The sequence below is a fragment of the Exophiala bonariae genome (assembly GCF_035927105.1).
Source record: "Exophiala bonariae strain CCFEE 5792 chromosome Unknown scaffold_16, whole genome shotgun sequence".
Classification (NCBI taxonomy): Eukaryota; Fungi; Ascomycota; class Eurotiomycetes; order Chaetothyriales; family Herpotrichiellaceae; genus Exophiala; species Exophiala bonariae.
This window is the reverse complement of record NW_027042491.1, coordinates 17,696-35,743: the sequence shown is the minus strand read 5'-3', so window position 1 is coordinate 35,743 and position 18,048 is coordinate 17,696. Positions and strand designations below refer to the sequence as shown.

The 18,048-nt window shown below is 50.5% G+C and overlaps 7 protein-coding genes across 7 annotated transcripts; 3 read left to right on the top strand and 4 right to left on the bottom strand.

Moving 5' to 3' along the window:
• Positions 1 to 1,010: 1,010 nt before the first annotated feature.
• Positions 1,011 to 4,022, bottom strand: LTR84_003309 (uncharacterized protein; the record flags this gene model as incomplete). The annotated part of the gene is made up of 1 exon (XM_064846897.1): positions 1,011 to 4,022. The coding sequence occupies one exon, from the start codon at positions 4,020 to 4,022 to the stop codon at positions 1,011 to 1,013; it is 3,012 nt and encodes a 1,003-aa protein (XP_064705250.1).
• Positions 4,023 to 4,768: 746 nt separating this feature from the next.
• Positions 4,769 to 5,935, top strand: LTR84_003308 (uncharacterized protein; the record flags this gene model as incomplete). The annotated part of the gene is made up of 3 exons (XM_064846896.1): positions 4,769 to 4,865; positions 4,923 to 5,354; positions 5,418 to 5,935. The coding sequence occupies 3 exons, from the start codon at positions 4,769 to 4,771 to the stop codon at positions 5,933 to 5,935; spliced, it is 1,047 nt and encodes a 348-aa protein (XP_064705249.1).
• A 458-nt stretch (positions 5,936 to 6,393) lies between these two features.
• LTR84_003307 (uncharacterized protein) lies at positions 6,394 to 7,063 on the bottom strand (the record flags this gene model as incomplete). The annotated part of the gene is made up of 3 exons (XM_064846895.1): positions 6,394 to 6,695; positions 6,779 to 6,914; positions 6,974 to 7,063. The coding sequence occupies 3 exons, from the start codon at positions 7,061 to 7,063 to the stop codon at positions 6,394 to 6,396; spliced, it is 528 nt and encodes a 175-aa protein (XP_064705248.1).
• A 3,354-nt stretch (positions 7,064 to 10,417) lies between these two features.
• LTR84_003306 (uncharacterized protein) lies at positions 10,418 to 10,732 on the top strand (the record flags this gene model as incomplete). Its single annotated transcript, XM_064846894.1, has 1 exon — positions 10,418 to 10,732. One exon carries the CDS (start codon positions 10,418 to 10,420, stop codon positions 10,730 to 10,732), a length of 315 nt encoding a protein of 104 aa, XP_064705247.1.
• A 345-nt stretch (positions 10,733 to 11,077) lies between these two features.
• On the bottom strand, positions 11,078 to 11,878 carry LTR84_003305 (uncharacterized protein; the record flags this gene model as incomplete). Its single annotated transcript, XM_064846893.1, has 1 exon — positions 11,078 to 11,878. One exon carries the CDS (start codon positions 11,876 to 11,878, stop codon positions 11,078 to 11,080), a length of 801 nt encoding a protein of 266 aa, XP_064705246.1.
• Positions 11,879 to 12,677: 799 nt separating this feature from the next.
• Positions 12,678 to 15,557, bottom strand: LTR84_003304 (uncharacterized protein; the record flags this gene model as incomplete). Its single annotated transcript, XM_064846892.1, has 2 exons — positions 12,678 to 12,748; positions 12,803 to 15,557. 2 exons carry the CDS (start codon positions 15,555 to 15,557, stop codon positions 12,678 to 12,680), a joined length of 2,826 nt encoding a protein of 941 aa, XP_064705245.1.
• A 1,180-nt stretch (positions 15,558 to 16,737) lies between these two features.
• On the top strand, positions 16,738 to 17,946 carry LTR84_003303 (uncharacterized protein; the record flags this gene model as incomplete). Its single annotated transcript, XM_064846891.1, has 1 exon — positions 16,738 to 17,946. One exon carries the CDS (start codon positions 16,738 to 16,740, stop codon positions 17,944 to 17,946), a length of 1,209 nt encoding a protein of 402 aa, XP_064705244.1.
• Positions 17,947 to 18,048: the final 102 nt, after the last annotated feature.

Here is an 18,048-nt window from a genome sequence, read left to right as displayed (position 1 = left end):
CATAACCAAGGGACGAGTTGCTATTTCTACTCAAAGAGATAGCAGAGCTTACTACAAATGTGATTTCAAAAGACCACTAGAAGCTCTGAGTTTCGAAGACGATCAACAATGTCGTTTATGATGCAGCGAAGTAGTAATGCGTACTGCTGAAGGAGATGGAGCAAGAACAGGTAGATTTGTAGAATTGATAATGAGAAATGAGAGATGAGGTCAAGGCTGGTGATTTTTCGGCGATGTTCCAATACAAGCTTCAGCGACCAACCCCGTTGACCTTGCTAGAGATCTCAAAATGACAGAGTCACAGACCAATTAACGATGGCGTGAATATGCGAGGACTACCGTTGCCCCATGGAGTGCATCGGATGGCTGATGGATGGGGAAGGCTGTCGATTGCGTCGAGTTGTCCAGGTGGCGTTCTAGCAGGTCCGTGGGTGCCCGTAACCTGAAAAGGTACTTACCGAGGCTCAAATCGCTGGTGGGGTCCTTTTAACTATGGGGTTTCAGGATGCCTACACCTTTTTGTGCTCCGGGTTAACCCTAAATACTCGCCTTTCCTTGTTGCTAACGTACGAGAGCGAAAGCGAAAGCCGACTCCGATTTTGGGTCCTCCGGTCACGTCGGCTCGCCACATCGGACATCCAAATCGCTCTTGTGCATCAAAACCTGGTGGTGCCTGGAAGCTTGCAGTTGTTGTACGATATGTTAATAGGAACCCATGATTTAGTGGTAAAACGAGCAGGTCCTATGTCTCAAATACTGGGTTGTTGTGATCTCATGTAAGTTGATATATGAACACTTGCAAAACCATGTGGGTATACCTAAGTCAGCACCAGGACTGACAAAATCCAAGGAAGCCTGAGTCCAAGCAGTCAGACGCCCCTATGTTTAAATTATATATGTACTGGGGCAAGTTTCCATTCCGATGGATATCTCGTGCACCTTTCAACGCCATGTAAATGTTGTGGTAACTGCTTCGTCGCATAATTCTCGACCGTCGTGTTTTCGTCTCTTTATAATACCTCAACTATCACATTAGCCGTGGTTGAAATGGCCCAAACGGCAATCAATCCTATACCAATCTTCCTATCCATTCTCCATCCATTGAGTGGCACGAAGATGAGCAACCCAATGAGAGTGATCAGCAATGTAATACCCGAAATGATCAATGTGGTACTGATCTCCAATTCGTAAGGCTTGTAGTGAATTGGTTTGTCGGGATGTTTATGGTGCTTGTGAGTGGCAGTGTGAATTGTCATGTACATGCCTCCAAGACCAATACCGAGCAAGATATTTAACATTGGGCCTCCGAAGCATGCTGATAAGGCCATGACAGGGAAACCCAACTTTGCGACAGTTACATCTGCCACCCAATCACCCACGGAATTACCCATGGCGAAAATGGTTAGACCGAGAATTGCATCTGACATGCCAGTGACAACTCCAAATGCCTTGAGAACTCCGACCACTTCGTTGGCAATGGTTGATATCCATGCAATTGCGACCAGGAAGCCCAGAAAGCAAAAGACCGACCGATATTTTGGTTCGCGGTATGCTGATGTCGTCGCAAGAAGTATCAGAACCATGACGAGAGAAAATACCAGCGAGCCTAGTGCCAGTCGTATATAAAGCTTGGTCGAATAATCTTCTTCCAAATTGGCCCAAACGACAGAAACGATGAAGAAAGGTGCGGTAAAAGCCTGAACAAATACAAGCCACCGGTTCCAGTCACCGACTTCCAAAGCCTCATTGTTTTGATTGTTTAGACTTCTGGTCAAGTCCGTTCCCTGTCGTGACAAAGATCCATGAGGGTGTGGAGGAGCATCAAACACGGGTTTTTGTGGCGAGATAAGAGAGCCATCAACAGGAAGACCTGCTAGACTCTGCGAACGACTTCGATAGCCTCCTCCAGGCGTCAGTACACCAAAATCGGGCTCTTCATCCTCCTCCTTAGGTTCCACGACGGGCAGGGTTATCCTAAAGAGGAACAAAGATGGACTTGTGACGATGCCCAACAAGCGTTCCCCCGCGGACCGTTTACGCCACTCATACAGGGTGGGGAACAAGGTGGATACTATGGTCTGAGGTGCTGGAAGATACTTGTATGGCCACCAACTGAAAGTACGCATGGGCTCTTCCTCTTCATCCGGTAAAAGACCCAAATGGTGAGTAGACTCTGGGGACATACTGGGGGCCAAAGGATGAATGCTCGGTGGACGAGAGGATACGGGAGTCATGACACTGGGTGAATCAACATATGGAGGAAAGTCTTCCTGGTGTAAAACTCCTCGAGAATGATCTGGATGTGGCGTATGCAAGAGTGGAACTTGAAGAGTTGAACCGGTCCGTGGGGAGAGTGCTGGACTTTTATCGTCATCTGAATATTGTCGGTAATAATCTGGACGACGAAAATCCGTGAGAGGCGGAGCCAGGAGGTTAGGCGACTTGGGAGCCCCGGACACGCCCCGCTTATCATTTGAAGCTCGTCGAGGGTTCGCCGGGGATAGAACGAGTTTAGGTGAGGGAGGTCTTTGGGGAGAAGGGTCATTGAGAGATCCCAGTATGGCAGCACTCGGTCGAGAAGAACTGGGCACCTGGCCATTTGAGGAAGAACCTTGACTACTGACGGCGGATTCCGAAATTTGGTCTGATAGAAAATTGGTGTCAATTCGAAGCCTGGAGGCGTCATTCGCAGACACGGCTCTCATCCGATTGCTGACACTGCCAGCCTCGAGATAGTCTGGCGTGACCAGCTCAGGGTGTGAAGCGGTAGGAGGTGCGCTAATGGGACCGGAACCCAGAAAGGCATTGGCGTCGTCAGAATACCGCCGACCACTACTGAGTGGAATGTTGGTACCTTTCTTTTCAAGGGAACTCATGATTGATCTGAACTCTAAAGCACCAATCAAGCTAGGTCGAATCGGGGTGATGGTATTCCTCCTTTCTCCACGAGCAGGACGACTAACTCTCATCTGGCTCCGAAGGGTCGCAAGATATCGGTCACGTGCTTCATCGTCATCATCAAGATCTTCCAATTTCCATGCAAGATTGATTGGAGTATGTAAAGTGGGAACACTGTCTGCAGATTCATGCCGGAGAAGACTTGCCTGTTCACTAGCAGGGCGAGACTCTTCATCGTCATCTAGATCCGGGACTTCGAGCTCCTGGTGTTCAGGGATATGATGATGAAGTCTGGCAGCAGTTTCTGCGAGCCTCAATCTCCGGCGGCGACCCAAATACCAGTGCCAGGCGGTGACAAAGACGACATAGAAAGCATAGTAGCCCACCATGACCACGCACTCCCACAAACGTAAACTTCCATCAGCGAGGAAGACGAGACTGAAGGAAGCGGAGACGGCAAAGAAGCCGACATCGCGGATGAAGCTCTTGCGGGCAACTTGAAAGGGGTTGACGATGGCCATTGAACCCGCGACAACGGCGGTGATAAAACCAGCGGCACCAATTAATTCTCCAACAGCCAAACTACCACTGTTGGATTTCATTGCGGCGAAGGTAGAAAAGACATCGGGGCTTCCATTCCCAAAGGCCAGAAAGGTGACGCCCGTCAGACTCTCGCTCATGCGCAGAATGCTGGCGATTGTGCTCAAGTTGATGCAGAGGAAGTCGGAGGCGGCCAAGCCGATACTGGTGAAGAGGAGGCAACTCCATAGTATTATAAGGGTGATGGCGAAGGGTCTTACGGCCGGTGAGGAACAGTAGTAGAATTGGAGGTAAGAGATGAGGCCGGCTTCTTCATCGGGGCAATTCTCTTTCACGAAGGAGCATTGATCTGGAGCATGTTTGACCAGGCGACACTCGAGATTCGGGGAATTGGTTGAGCGGGCGTGAAGAGACTGAGCGGGTAAGACATCTTGTTGATAGAAGTCTCGGAGATAGCTATAACAAAGAAGTGATGTGAGGACGAGTGCGGCGAGGTAGAAGGTGCGGCCTTGTTCTCGCACGCGACGGCGCATGGGCGGAGAGGGAGGATGAAGTAGTGCGGGTGGTATCAATCTCTGTGCCATTTTTGGAGACGCAGTGCATTATTGCAGTGGATATGGGGTAGGGAGGGTTCGACTGATAGTCATGATGAATACAGAGTATAGAATGGATAGATGATGTGCCAGTGGACTGCGGCGACGGCGAGGGGTGAGGGAATACAAGCTTTAGAAGCAGTCTTTGCTTCGAGATCAAGAAACAAGATGTGGAAGCAGTGACGGAGGTTCGAGTTCGAGTTTGGTTTCACTTTCACTTTCGGAGACGGAGACACAGTGCCACCTTCCTTGTTCACGTTCATCATGATGCATAAATCACCCGATGCACAGCCACAATCCTTGACACGTGAGGGGCCCTACCAAGTTTTTGTGCCCGTAACTTTGGTGCCTGGCACTGACTGGCACTGGCACTGGCACCGGGATCAACCACCCGTGGGTTCACCTGAAGGGCACCCGCCGGCCACCACCCCATGCTCTTATCTGGAGTACTTCCCCCCTCGCCCCCATTCCTCGCCTGGAACATCGTCGAGGAGTCCCTATCGATCATCATCTCCCACTAACGCAATTCGAGGGGAACGGCCAGTACCGAGGTTCAGGTTCAGGTTCCGATTCCTTTTCTCGGTTTTGATCGCTCATCCTTGACCTTTCTTTTCCTTAACAAACTTACCCGGTACAATATACTCTCTCTCAATTCACACCAGGGGAATAATGTTACTCTCCCTCACGTGAATACATATATTCACTACTTCTGACCTTGGACATCATACATCACTGCCATGGCCGCCCCAACCTTTGCAGATGTCGTGCCCATCAAGCGCATCTCCTCTCACCAATATTCCATCTCCCTCGAGGATGAATGGTGTATCGGCTCAGGTCTGCTTTCTAATGCTGCTCAACCTCACCCTAACCCAAGCTGACACCCTCTATCAGTCCCCAACGGCGGATATGTCACCTCGTCCTTCCTCGTCGTCGCTCGAACACACATGTCGCAAACCCACTCAACCCGCTCTGAACCACATCCTGTAAACCTACATCTTGAGTTCCTGCGCCGAACATCTGTCGGCGAGGCCATCTTCACCGTGCAAGATGTCAAACTTGGCTCTCGTATCTCCAACCTTCACATCACCCTATCTCAACCTAAACACCCAGGCGACACTGTACGAGAAGACAAAGCCCAAGGCTACATCACCATGAGCAACATCGCGACTGAAGAAGGCCTCTCTCTCGACACAGAATACACACTCTCTTCACCCCAAGCCCTACCCGTAAATCTCCCCATCCTAGGCGCGAACAATCTCGACGAGAACTACACCATCCGTCCTGCCGACCCATTTCCACAGTTCAGAAGGGCGGCGCAATGCAGTAGGTTTGACGCTGGAGAGCTCCAGGGTTCTCTGACTGTGTGGCTGCGCTGATGTCTCCCAGTCCAAATATTTCTCGTCAGGCCAGATAAAAGGGGTCCATCGCGCCCCAAATCCATCATCGACCAATGGGTGCGCTTCTCCCCCAAAGGCGTCCCAAACGGACGCTGGACCAACGATGCCCTCGGCTTCCTAGTCGACATGTTCCCCCAGATCGTCGAGAGCTACATAAATCCCGAGAGTGAAGACGCCGCCCTGGGCGCGCAATCGCAACAACAGCGCCGAGATTCCACCAAGAAACCCAAGGTCAACGGCGGCCGGCCCTTCTGGTATCCGACGCTGGTTCTGAACCTCGACGTCAAGAAACTCCTACCCGAGGAGGGCGTGGAATGGCTGTTCGTTCGCGTCCGCGCGAAAGCCGTCAAGAACGGCCGCTTCGATCTCGACATTGAAGTCTGGGACGAAACCAACGAGTTGGTCGCGACCAGCACGCACGCCAGTTTGATCGTCGATGCCTCGCGGAACATCGCCGGGAGGTCGAGGTCTAAAACGAGCAAGAAGAACAATGACTCGAAGCTATGATGGGTGGTTTCCTCCGAGGTTGATTCTTTAACCTATCCGTTGATCCTCGATACTTCTTGCAGCGTTCTGTATAGATATAATAACCTGGACATATCACCTTGGGGGGCTCCAGAGTTAGGACCACGAGAAGGATGCTGTTTGCGACATCACCTGCCCGGTCATAGAAGTGGGCATAGATACTCCCAGAGACTACACAATACTACAATGGGATAGAGATATATAATTTAGCGCAAGTAGTCGCAATCGTGAGCGGTGGAAGAAGATGTGTGTAAACAAGTCAATTCGGGATAATCGTCTTGATTGAGATCATTACTTCTGTACTGCACATTGTACAATTATGTACGTACATACACCCAGACCTTCCTCTCACCAACCGCTCAAGAGCACAGCCAAACACTCAACCAAGTACATCAAGCCGCGTCCTTCTCCATCCGTGTAATCGATCAGATCCGACCCGATCAAATCACAGCCGCGACACCCAAGCCCAGCAGACCCAGAACACCCCATTGCTGCTGCAGGACATTGGCGGCGCCGGTGAACGTTGCGGCGGGCGGGGGAGCGCTCGAGCCGCCAGACGAAGCAGGGCTGAGCGAGGTGATGGTCGAGGTGGCCGACACGGTCGGTGGAGCCGCAGACGCGGAGACGGTGGAGCCAGGGGCGGACGATGGGCTGACGGTCGTGGCGGGCACGGCTCCCCCTGTTGGCAGTGTGATGGTCACGCCGCCGGAGAGGCAGTACTGCTGTGCGAAGGCGAGGGTTGCTGGTCAAGCGTTAGTTATAAGTCATTTGGTTCTTGCATGAGGGGTGTCTTGTCTCTCAGCGGCGACAGGGACGGCAACATACCTGCTACATCAGTGGCGTTGCAGGCGGTGCCGATGCATGTCTGCACTGTCGTCAGGAACGATGTTGCTGAGCAGACGCAATGAGCGTCCGTCGCGGAGCAGCCTGTTGCTCCGATGGCGTTGAGAGCACATGTCACCTGTTGGGACTGGATTAGCAACTGATAGTATGGGCGTCCTCCTCGAGGTCAACACTTACGGCACAGGCTGGGAGGGTGGAGAGGTCCTGTGAAGCGACCAGCTGGACGAGCGAGACCAGGCCCAGTGAGGCAAGTGAGAGAAAACGCATATTGGCTGGTTGGTGAGTGAGCGTTGATGAGTGTTTCTTCTCCTGAAAGCGAGAGTAGTCGACGAACAGGACGACAACGAGTGTAAGTAACAGTTTTGGCAACACTTGAGGAAATTGAAGGGGGCTGACAGCTATGGATCCAGGTTCGAGACGAGGAGGATTCCAGTTTACCTTTATTTATATGGGCCGGGAGATCCTGCCATTGCTTGAAGCTCGAGTGGGCCCGAAAGGCAGACTGCGGGGAATGAATGGATACCCCCGTATAGGTTTTTTAGCTGTAGCTTCAGGTTGCCTCGGACCAGACGAACAGGACAGCAGGTGACATAGCATCGCTTAAACCACACATGTGCCCAAAGAACTTTTTCAACTCATAGCTCCAAATCTAAAGCTCCCAAATGCGGGACTCAGGTCGTAGGCGGGAAGGTGGGAAAAAAAGAGTTGTTCGCAAGCTTGCGAAAGACTCGAATCAGACCCTTGTTGAGAAAGAGGGCTACCACACCCTCTAGGTGCTGCGTGACGCATGTCTCAGGCACCAGTAGCATTTCAACGAATGGCCTCGAGTCCGCCTGCCTGAAAAGGGATCATGGTGCAGACTGAATACGAGGGGACGATAGCAAAAACTGGACCACGCCCGTGGGAGCTGATTTTTTGTGGTGACATTTGACAGCGGACGCTGATGGCTCGGTTGCGGAGAGGAAGAGGAACTAAACGTACAATATTGATAAAGATGCGGGGAACCTGACACTTGACACCGCTCTGGTTGCCATGTCTGATGCTGGTGGCTGGGAAAAGAACAAGCTGAATGTGATGCTTGGACCGGGCGGGAACATGAAGCCCGCGTGGCCTTTTTCTTTAGTTCCAGACAGCAAGATATCCGTGCCTAGAGAGGCATGAAAACCGCCAGAAGTTTGGACTTTGAAGGCGTTTGAATTGTACTTGTAGAACTTAGAGTGGAAGGCTCCTTCCCAAAAGCAACACAAGGCGAAATGTGTTTATTGTAAATATCTGGCTTATTCCCTAGTTTAGATTAGCGTTAAACACCACTATGATGGCCAAAATCCCTCTATTGTGAAACTCTCGGTTCCGACCCTCGGTTCCTGAAACTTGTCAGGCTACCAACACTACAAGCATTGTATAGGAACTCAACCTGCGATATGCTCCTATCATGAATATGATGCAAGCATTGTCTCTCGGACTGAGAATGTTAATAGTATCACAATACGAGTTCCCTCAATCCAAAGACAGCCAAGCGGGATTGCTGCCTTGCACTAGGCGATATTTGTACAAGTAAGTGTCGAGATGGACCTCTGTTGAGAGAATGAGAGCATACATATAAGAAACAGCTGTTTGTTCTTTCCATTCGCATCATGAGCGATCTTTCTTCGACTTTGAAAATCATAATTCGAACAGAGAATTCCCACCATGTCTGTTCCTGTCCCAGCAAAGCAAACCTTCAATGGATCATGCCACTGTGGTTTCATTCGATATACGGTAGCACTGCCCGTCACCAATACGCCAGTGGCAGGACGCTGCAACTGCACCATCTGCCTGAAGCAGGGGTACACGGGGATCAGGATATCGCCCGAGGACTTCAATTTGGTATCTCCGAGTTCCCAATCCGAGGTCAAGAACTATCAGTGGAGATCCAAAGATATCAATAAATACTTCTGTGCCAACTGCGGGATCCATTGTTGGAGTACTGGACAATTTGAATTTCAAGGAACGCACCATCAATTCTTCACGATCAATATCTTGACCTTGGATCAACCACAGGATGGCTTGGATTTGAGCAAGTGGAAAATCAATTATGTGGATGGCAGAAATGATAATTGGGCTGTGGGTCCAAGTGACACCCCTCATCCTGGTGGCATCATATGATGGGAATCGTATACTTCCAGCGAGACAGACAGAATATGTTGCCATCTTTGTTAGCTCTCAAAAGGGGCGGCGATGAGCAGCAACTTTCTGGCCAGAGTATCATCATCTGGAGTTTGCAAGACCCGATCGTGGAGTGCACCAGACTAAACTTCCCTATATGGATCCTGTTTGTCGGACGACTTGATTCTGCATTGCAATGTTGGGCAAGATTGATTGCATCGAGCAATGTTGAGCTCATGTTGTACGCGAATCTATGAAGCAAGTTGAAGCTCTTTCGTGAGGAGTGAAGCACGGGGGTAGCTCGCTTAACGAATGGTACTTGCTTTCTACGTTTGCATTTTCGAGGCACTGCTATTTCAAGGCTCAAGATCGTGGCCAACCTTAGGAGTCGCTTAGTTATGTAAGAGATGACAAGTCTTGATACGGGGACTGATATCGAAGCACCAGCTGTTGAACCAGAACTCCAGATCGTACAGAATCATCTCGATCCTTCCCAGGTGTATAATTCCAAGGTGCAAGGAAATGTTACTCCAGCGGTCTTCCTGACATCCAACGACTGTGATATATCTTCATCACATGCAATCAAGTCATCCACCACCGCATACACAGCAATCAAACCCTCCCCACAGGATTGCCCAGCGTTCCCACTAACCAATGCACCTTGTACACCGCGACTTTTTGCCTGTCCATGCCTCTTGAAGTTGTATTCCCACAATGTCAGCCCCCACTTTTGAGGCGGTGGGATGCCCCCCTGAAAGTTCTCAGCCCTGGCGCCGGGCCGCAGAGTTCCTCTCTTGAAACCCCGTAAGTTCTCTCCCAATTCTCGAATCGATCTCAGCCCTACAAGCCCAAACCCCATTTCTCCCTGCGCCTTGTCAGCACTTTGTTACACAATGCCACCCCCAATTGTCTAACCATCGGGAAGATTCTCATACTCCTTGCTTCACATTGGACCAGAGAGTGCTTGGGACGGATCACATCAACCGCAGCGTCGTAGTCAGCTGTGCATTCAACGGTTACGTGCTCTTTCGTTGGTTGATTCTCAATCACACGTGTTGTCTTCTGCTTCCACAGTTTTCCTCGCTTGACTAAAACTTGCGTTCTGGGTGGTCCTCGTACGCATTGAATCTCGATACGATGCAAGTCAGAGTGCTTTGAGGGTGATGGTAGAGGACTCGGAGAAAACCAACCATGTGCATGATCGCACTGCCCGGATTCATGTGAAGGTTGAATATCAATATAGATGCGGTAAAAAGAAGCCAGGTAAGATCTCAGCCCAGATCACCTTCGAGCTCTATCGGATCTTAATTCAATTCTCCTCCTATCTTATTGTCTTGCTGCGACAACTTGTCGAAACTATACTTCTCATTCCCTTCAACTCCTCTTTGTTGCCGTGGACATACTCATCCAACACTCACAACCACTTGAAATCTATAAGCAAGAATGGCATCAAGATACTTCTCTCGCAGATCCGATATGGCGATGAACTCGACCACGGGCACCAACTACAGCAGCAGCTACAGGGATAAGACGGCTACATCGACCCAAGATCGATCTACTGCCTCTGCATCTTCATCGATATCTTCTCGCCGCCCATCCACAACATCGACATCGACAAGCTCAAGCACTTCAGGGAAAATCGCCACTCCCGCCACATCACTACCCGTCAAATCAGACAGAAACGTGGGCATAACCTACCGCGATCGTCTGTACGAGACCGACTGTTGGAGCGGCTCCATGGGGAGTAGCTACGGGTCGTTTATGCGCTCATTACATACTCGTGCATCTTGAAGCTTGAAGCTTGACATCAAGATTTGACTCCGAGAAGGCTTTTGTTCCTATCTGACAATGATCTGGCGAACCTGAAAGTTCCTCTCAAGGAAGAGGCGGGAAATAGCACGCAGATAGAGACGAGCGTGGCCATCATTTTGTTTTGTAACACAAATTGTACAGCAGAACAAACATTTACCATATCCATAAGCACAAATCATCTTACCAACACTACCAGATTCCACAAACATCTCATTCATGCTTACCTAACATTATAGTTCTTCTCTTCACCGTCTGAGCCCTCATGGTCTATCTGCCCAGCGCATCCATCACTTAAATACAACACCACCACCACCACCCTCTCCCTCAAAATTTCTCCTTCGCAGGCCGCATATCCAACTCATGGACCCAGAGATCCGGACTCTGGGCCTCGAGCATCAAATACAACCTCCCCACACTCTCGGCACGAATATTCTCCCCGTTCTTGACCTTCTGCAGCGCCCCTTTCTCCTGCACGCCCTTCCTCAACTCCTCGTCCGTGGTATCGACATCGACAATCGACCCGTTCGCAATCGCATGCACGACATGCACTCCACGCTCGCTGTACTCCCTCGCCAGACTCTGCGCGAGCATGCGCACGCCCGCGCGTGCAGCGCCATACGCCGCGAACTTGGGGTTCGTGCGCAGCGCGCCCAGCGTGCCGATGAAGACGAGCGTGCCTTTCTTCCTCATCCCCTGCACATCCCCGTCCTCGTCCTGCCCTAGATCCTGCCCGACCATCCATTTCAGCACCTCCTGCGCGAAAACCATCGCGCCGGTGACATAGACCTGCAGACTCTCCGCGAAGGCCGCGGGGCTCTCCTCCTCAAACGGCACGCGGTGCGAGTTTTTCACGTTCCAGACCGCGAGGCGCAGCTTCAGCTTCCCCTTCCCGGTCCCCTCCAACGACTCCGCCCAGCTTTGCACTTCCGGCACGGTCTTGCCGAGCTGCTCCGGCGACGTGTCGGTCTTGAATGCCCGGAGCACGCCGCCATTGGATTCGCGGGACAGGCGCTCCGCGAGCCCTGCGTCGCCGCTGCGGCTGAGCAGTGCCACGGCCAGGTTTCCTCGTGCTGGGTGCGCGAGTACGCGTGCGATGCCTGACGCTGCCGTGGGGCCGGCGCCCATGATTATTGCGAGGCCGGAAGGTGGCATGTCTTCTGGCAGTTGGAAGTCCCCTTTTTTCTTTCCTGGGAGTCTTGCTGGGTTAAGATGAAGTTTAATGGTGACTCGGACCGGTGGTGGGTGGGTGTCTGTATGATTTGGGGTGGTGAATGCTTCCCCTGAATGCTGATGTGAATGTTTGCGGATGATGTAGCAAGGACTCGACTTATCTGGCGTTACTGACCTACCTATATATGCAGTTTCAAAGTTGAAAGAGATTCATGTGTGAATGCTTCAGACTCTGTGATGAGGACATCAAACGTCATTGGTATCAATCGGGGATAACTTTTCCGAGACCTGACTGGCTCGAGGTTGCAGAACAACGGATTCAGTCGCTCCCAAAACTAAGTAGCTGAGTCACCCTGAGAAGGTAGTAGACGATGAGAGGATATAACTGAGGAGAAGCGAAAGCAGATGACGTCTGAATGAAATTGGGGCCCCTATGAGATGACGGGGGAATATCGAGGGGGGTGACTACCGCTTGCGGGCCACCAAGTTTTGACGTGTTCAAAAGTTCTTCACACTGAAGTGTCAATTCGATTTTCTATGTAAACATGACAGCTCACTGGCCCGTTAACTCCCCAGTTGCCTGAAACTGCTATGCAAGGGTATCATATTACAAGAGCTGCGAATGCTCACGTCAAGTTCGTTTGTCTCATTGTACGAGGTCTGTTCTGAAATTGCTGGAACACACGAATACACAGTTTCATGCATAACAATCTTCCAATACTTCGGAGCTCGATTGATAACAGAGATCTTTCTTTCACTTTGCGGACCCATTCATTTGTCCAGGATCCTCACGTTTCACTAGTTTCTCCAGAATGGACAAAACACCTATGACCTTGTCAGTTCAAGCAATCGAGTTGGAGCTTGAAAGATTTCACTTACCGGTAACACCTTGTGTCAAGGTCGCGGACGCTTCTGTACTCCTAGCTCCGAGCGTGACGGTCACCACATCCTTGATCTTATTTGCCTTCTCCAACTTATGCGCCCAGTTGAAGACATATTCATCCTCCCGAGAGTCACCGATTACGAGCAGGAAGTCAGGTAGAGCTTCTTCAGTCCCCACGATTCCCTCCTCCAACTTGTCGCTGATCATCTGTGCAGCCAAGCCTTTGTTGACATCCATCTCTGAAATGATCAAGCCATCTTCAATTGGAACTGCGCTGACATGTTGATTACGGCATGCGTCGTTGATGTGGTTTGCACATTCTCCTGCTTGTTTGAATGCGGTGGACACGTCTTCTGCATCAGTGTAATCAAACACGAGAGCCGAGTGTCGTTCCTCGATGCGGCTCCCCTCAATTCTGTCGACATAGTATTGAAGGATGCTTCGGACACCGGATTTCCAAGTTTTGATGTTTTCCAGGTCGGTCAACTCGGTCCAGTCATCAGTACATGGTTCTTGCACAAATGCACCGTTCTCCGCGATCATACCAATGCCAGAAACCTGACTGAACAGTCGTTCCATTTCCTCGGGCATTCGAGAACTCATGACATAGACGATATTCTTCTTGTCCTCCACCAAATCATTCAGCACGTCAATTGAACGTTTGGGAGTGGTCAAGATGATGTCTGTTGGAGCTCCCCAAGAAGCAAGGGTGCCTTCGTAATCGATAATGATGAGACGTTTGTTAGCTTTGCGGTATTTCGAGGTCGTGCCAGAAACCGACAAACGTGGAACGGAGGTTGAATCACGAATTGAGTGTTCTTTCCAGGCATGATCGAGTGCTTTCATGAATGATTCATACCAGCGTGTAGCATTGTATTGACCGACAATATCGGACATGGCCTTCCAGCGACGTTGTCGTTCTTCATCCGGCATGTCCAGTGCTTTCTTGATGGAATCGGCGCATTGTGTATAATGCCAAGGATTGACAAGTAAAGCGTCTTTTCCAAACACAGTTGCGGAGCCAGTAAACTCACTAAGAATAAGTGGCGCACATTTGGTGTTTGAAATCTTGCCATCTTGACAGAAGATGAATTCATGGCTGGTAAGGTTCATGCCTTCCCTCAAGCTGGAAATCATAAGGCAATCGGCAATGGTGAGGAGAGCAAGATACTGTGCAAAATCGATGTCTTGCTTCAAAAACACAACAGGTTGATGAGCTAGTGTTGAATGAGAAGAATTGATACGGGTCACAATGTCGGCAACTGTGGCACTCAACTCAGGGTCTTCTGTGGATGAGGTAGCGATTTGAATCAAGACAACCTGATCCTCGTACTGGGGGTACTTGTTAAGAAACAACTCATACGACAACATCTTTTGGCGTACTCCACGAATATTGTCAAGCTTGTCACGACCAACAATCATTCGCTTCCCGGCATACTTTTCAGCAATTGTGCGAACCCATTCACTGACTTCTGGTAATTTTCGTTGTGCATCAAGTGATTTTGGATCAATGCCAATGGGACAGGTCTGTACGTGAACAAAACGTCCGTCCTCAAGGATGACACCATGTTTGGTTGCCTCGACATTCAACAGCCGGCTGCAAGTTTGAAGAAAATGATGCCCGTATTCTTCATTCTGAAATCCAATCATACTTGCACCAAGAACACCTTCGAGAAGATTGTTGCGAACAGCCAAGCAGCGGAAGATTTCTGAAGATGGGAAGGCGGTATGAAGGAAGAAGCCAATTTGAGCCTCAGGAATCTTCTTTCGCAGAAGACCAGGGACCAGGAGAAGGTGATAATCATGAACCCAAATTATGTCACCTTTCTTGTAATTCTTGGCAATACGATCGGCAAAGGCTTCGTTGACTTTGACATAGTAGACCCAAGAATGATCCTCATATGCCTTGCTCTTTGGATGGTCTGGAACTTGATAGTGGAAAACAGGCCAAAGAATGGTCTTGCAGTAGTGCTCGTAATGTCCGTTGAGATCGCTATCACTAGCAAAGACTGCCAATGAATCGTAATCATTCTCAAGTTTCTCGGCAATGTTGGCTCTCAGATGATCCTCCAATGCTTCGGTTGGACAACCCAAGGTACCCACCCAAGTTTTGTCCTCGAGAATTCCAGCATCGGTGACTGCGTCGATCGCATTGAATAATCCACCGTTGCCGATCTGAGCCTTTTCCACTGTGTAGCTGTATTCAGAGAAACGTCGCTCATGGCTCACTGTTCTTGCTCTTTGGCGGCGGCCGCTGATCTTGATTTGCGCACTTTGCAGCAAAGCAGTGGCCTTTTCTCTTGTGATACGAGGATCAGCGTGTTTCAGGATGTCGCTTGGAGGAGGTTCCTTCGCGCGTGAAGGAGGTTGATTCCAAGTCACAGTTTTACCCCATGTTGGTGAATGTAGATCGGCACGAGAAATCGTGCGCGGATCTCTGATAGCGGGGGACTCTGCGTCTGCTAGCTTGATATGACTGGGTAGTCTTAGACTGATTGGCCGCTCGACATGAGGACGGAAGATGCGCTCGTGGTCAGTGGTGGCGCCAGGGGTCTGAACAATAGGACCAGGAGTGTCGACGAGGCCTGCACTTGGGGTAAAGAGACTCACTGCGGGCACAAGGCCGGGAGTGATTGCAGGTACATCAGTGGTTTGAGATCTGGTGGCTTCTGGTGACGCGGGCCTTGACTTTGAAGGGACGTCAAAATTGACCGTGTATGGTAAGAAGAGGGTCGCGACAAAGACCGTCATGGTAACATAAGGATGCTGCTGAAAGAGTGTTCTGCGCGAGCAAAATAATAGATTGACTGGAGAAGGATTGATGTTGCGACGATGATGTGAGAGGGAGAGCAAGGAAAGAGGTCGCAAGGACTGATGAGTTAAAGCAACTTATCGATCTAGTCGTGGAAGGTGACAGTGAAGACAGGACTGTGACAGAGGCATGGAGGAGGGTGGAGAGACAGCAAGAATGTGCTCGTGAGTGAAGATAGGAGCAAAGATACTTCTGAATGTGAAGTAAGGGATGTGGAAGGAAGGACGGATCATATAATGGAAAGTTCTAGGAATTACGACGGATGTGATATACGGGACGATGCAATGATGGCATCGTGAACTTACAAGTTTGGGATGGGAACAGGGGAAGGAAGAAGCCGAGGGGGCCAGCTATTCCATGATGGGCCAGATTACGGGACTCGAATACACTGGGTCCCGGTCCTGGTACAAATAGAGAATAGAAGACGGGAGGGCAGGGTTGTTGGACATGAAGAGGGTGCCGTGCCTGTGACACCAACTTGAAGTGAATGCAATTGATGGAAATTCCAACATTTATTTTTTTGGAAGCAAACACTTGCATGAGTGACGCAGCATGTGGAGTAAGTGATTTACTGTTCCTGAACGGAACAAAGAACCTGAGGCTAGAAAGAGGGACGTGTGTGTTTCCAAGGCGCCTTGTCGTCAGCTGCCCGCCGCTAATCAACTTTGAGGCCTAGGGCACATTGCTGCCCATCATGGAGGTGACCAGGAGCCCGGAGCCCTTATTCTGCCACGCCCCTGGCCCCTAAGCGTCCTTCCCGCCCTCCATTCCGGGCCTTGATGAATGCTGGTTCTCCGCTTAACCTACCAAAGGAATGGGCATGATTTGACCGGGGCCCTCTTCCGAACCTTTTCGAAACTCTCTTCCAACCACGCTGCACGTCTTTTCAGGTTTTGAGTCTTCTGCAAGCCTCAGACCACACCCAATGAGAGAAATCTACTCCGTACACTTGCCACGCTGCTGCCTTGCCATGCACCAGAATTGGCGAGAAAGTGCATGTGCTCGATTCTTCTGGTTCTCGGACCATGTATCTACGGATAACTAAATTTGGTCTCTGTTGATCCGACTATCTCATTTGAATCCTGTCCCCCTCTCCCCTCCCTCCTCCTTTCCCTGGACATGCCACTTTATCTAACGGCGTCCCACTCATCTCGAGTTCATAAGTCGGGACAAAGTTCCGCCACTACTGGCCGCCGTAATTCGGCCTCACCTTTTTCAAATGCTCCACGTAGGAAATCGACGATCCAGAGATCACACTCTCTAGCTGGCGCTCTCGAGGACGGGCTTACCGACAACGAGGATGACGCCTTGCTGCCAACCGGAAAGGTTGTATCCGTCCTCAAGATCGATGAAGCCAAAGATGTGATAAGTGCTGTTCACTATGGTCGCACTTCCATGTTTGCCGCCTTTCCAGAACGGGCTGGCATGAACAGTGTACGCATTGCTGAAGTCCTCAATTTTCAGCGAAACTTACCTTCCATTATCTCCTTGGCCCATGTTCACGCTCTTCTCGCTGCTTCTTCCAAGACGGAACGAGAAATTTCTGCATTACAGTCTGCTGGTAAGATTCGTAAAGTCAAAGTGGTGGGTCGGGGCAACGACATCAGTGGCGTCAGTGAGGTTCTCATCACGACAGATGACCTGGACAGCCTCTTGCAAAGAAGCAATATATCAGCAGATGTTATAACGGACTTCTGTACCGCTCTTCGGCGTTTTCCGCGAGCCACGTCCATCCCAGCCCAAGAACTATTTGAATCATCTGTCACCGAGTTGAGTCGGAAGGGATTTCTGGTTTCTTCCTCTCTTTCGGGTTCCCGGAACCTGTCCTTGGCCGGTTCAAGCCTGGTTGGCATTCCCAAAATATCGCGTGCAGCATCTGGAACTTCTGATGCAGTTGGGGGAGATGCAGCCTTTGAGAACTTGGGTGGGGTCGGTTCTGCAAAGCGGCCCAAAGCCCACGGCAACCGCACCTCTCATGCCCAAGGTGGTGAATTGGCGCTCTCTGTGCCAAACCTCGGTCCTTATTTGAGACTCCTGAGTGCCGGTCGAGCACACCTTCTAGAACTACTCGGCAAATCAAAATACAAGGAGGCACCGTTATATCTTCTCCGAGAGCGCTGGGACGGTGCGGTCGACACGGACAACCGGATTTCTACCGCCAAGCGAGTCAGAGGGGAATTCTCGGCTGTCATGCCATCCAAGACAAAGAAATGGAAGGATCTATATGGACTCAGCTTTGATTGGGCTCTTGAGGAGTGCCTGGGTGCAGGACTGATCGAGCTATTTGAGACTCGGAGTGTTGGGTTGGGTGTTCGTGCATTGACCTAATGTCTGAACCGAAAAAGACACAACTTCTGCGAACTCCTGCGAACACTTTCGACCTCCTGCATATTGGCAAGGGTGTACTCCTTGCTAGTATCCTATTTACAG